The following is a 2,341-nucleotide window of genomic DNA, read 5'->3' on the forward strand; positions in this document are numbered from 1 at the left end:
GAATATGTAAAAGTCTCATTCTCTCTCTCTCTTCTCCTCAAGCAGGTCGACTTTGATGAAAAGATAAAGAGATGCAAACCTTCTTCTTTTTCCTCCTGGGCAATGTCAGCCACAATGTCGTCCACATTATCAGGCACAATGTTGCACTGCTCACCCTGAAGACATCAGAAAACAACTCAAACTTCCAAACAGACTTTAAATGATGTCCCTCATTTAATCACTTTCTTCTACACAGTGATGGGATTTGATTCACTATTACCATCTGATTGAAAACAGCAAAAAGTCAACCTGTTTTTTTTTTCCCTGTGTTCCTACTAATTCGTATACAGTAATCTCTCTCCCAATCGAGGATGCATGACTTTCAATACTTTCAGGGCATTGTTGTGAAATGCTGGGTTCATAAATATGCATAATCTGTTGTTGTCAAGTTATTTTAGCTCTAAGTTTATAGACTTTTATGACATGAATAATGCAGAGCTGTTTTGCACAATAATAAAAGCTAAAACCACAACAGCTAAGAATATTTTCTTTTGAAATTTATTTTTATTTTTTTTTTAAGACAAGCAAAGAAACAGACCTTGCGAGCAATTCTCTCTATGGCAACTCTAGCCACAGGAGTGATCGCGCCACCCTCTGGGTCGTAGAAAGGGCTCTGTGGATGGTCTAAACTTGTGAGGGGACGAATTTTCTCCTGAGGTGTTGTAGGCTTGTTGGGAGACTATGGCACAAAAAATAAACCAGTTTACCAAAATGTCAAATATTCAAGTCATTTACTCTGTTATTTATTCTCTCATTGCGTCCCTTTTGTCTTACACAGAACACACAATAAATTTGGCAGCATGTTCAAGCTGCTCTTTTCGCTACCTGGTCTCATGGTAAAAACGCACCTGGGGACACTTTTTTGCGAGACGCGAAATACGTACCAATAAGTACATATCACTGCAGTTTCCAAAATAAATGAACACTAGAGGCAGTAAAACTCCGACCCCTTTTATTACTTTTCACACAAATTTACAGAGTTTCGATTAACACTAGAACCGCCAGGGGTCACTGTATACCTAAAACCGCCAGCGGGTAAATTTTACCCACGCACATGACAGTTGTTTCTGAATGGCTAAAGAACATATTATTTCACTGTATTATGCTACTGTCTTCACAAAGAAGTGTCTAGAGTCATGAAATGATTATGTCTAGTCATCAACTATATTTTTGTCCTGTTGTTTTATGTTCAAATGTTTTTTTTATGCAGGCTACACTAGTCACTTTTCATAACGGTCAATATTAAGCTAAAAAAGCCTGCACTGACAACGAGAATTAGAAGGAAGGAAGTAAATACATATATTGGAGGTGTAACAGGCTATTATAATACAATGTCATTAATCAATATATTAAGATAACCTATGTTATTTAAATTACTAAAATAGCCTATAGACAATAATGAGCAATAATAATTCACCACATTGCATAGGATGATGCGATGACAAATTCAAGCGCACAGCTTCACCTAATTAATTATTACAAAAATTAAATAATTAATCCAAATTTTGAACAATTATGAGTAACAATTGTTACTACATCTAAATATGATATATTTATCGCCGTCGGATGCTGAGCCGACAGGACACTTTACTTATCTCCCTACCATCAGACTATCCATCGCTCATGGCATTTAGTGCTTCTTATACCTCTTCAGCATTCATAAATCACCTTCTTTTACTCATTTTGTCTTTATTTATGAAACTGATAACTGCTAATTCAGTGAGTGAAAGGCGTTGCCTAGAAATGTACAATGTTAAAACATAAGCGGCAAGAAAATGCCAGCGCGAAAATACATGCATTATATAGGTCGGTAAATTTGACCCGCTGGCGCTTATAGGTATAATTTAAATTACTAAAATAGCCTATAGACAATAATGAGCAATAATAATTCACCACATTGCATAGGATGATGCGATCACAAATTCAAGCGCACAGCTTCACCTAATTAATTATTAATTTGTTTGGTTATATCATTTATAATATGAATTATACAAGAACACCAATAAACATCGGGTAATTAAAAAAAAAAGGTTTTATTCATTAGCCTACATCAGATCGGATTTTTTTTATAAATAAAGATATAATAGATATATATTATATAAAAATATAATATAAAGAATAAATAGCAACACAGAAGCAAACAATAAACGATAGAAATGGCAAAACAAAAATTTAAGAATTAATCCAAATTTTGAACAATTATGAGTAACATTAGGATAAAACGTCTAAATATGATATATTGATCGCCGTCAGATGCTGAGCTGACGGGACACTTTACTTATCTCCCCACCATCAGACTCTC

At 34.6% G+C, this 2,341-nt stretch overlaps 1 protein-coding gene across 1 annotated transcript in view; it reads right to left on the minus strand.

The window, feature by feature from the left end:
• Positions 1-2,341, minus strand: part of LOC107663991 (spondin-1-like) — a 32,398-nt gene that overhangs the window by 13,861 nt on the left and 16,196 nt on the right. The window contains exons 3-4 of the mRNA XM_016454435.1: positions 578-718; positions 80-155 (exon numbers count right to left, since the gene is read on the minus strand). Coding sequence (XP_016309921.1) covers positions 80-155; positions 578-718 — 217 coding nt within the window. The remainder of the gene's footprint in view (positions 1-79; positions 156-577; positions 719-2,341) is intronic.

Source organism: Sinocyclocheilus anshuiensis, unplaced genomic scaffold (genome assembly GCF_001515605.1).
Source record: "Sinocyclocheilus anshuiensis isolate Anshui unplaced genomic scaffold, SAMN03320099.WGS_v1.1 scaffold215, whole genome shotgun sequence".
Classification (NCBI taxonomy): Eukaryota; Metazoa; Chordata; class Actinopteri; order Cypriniformes; family Cyprinidae; genus Sinocyclocheilus; species Sinocyclocheilus anshuiensis.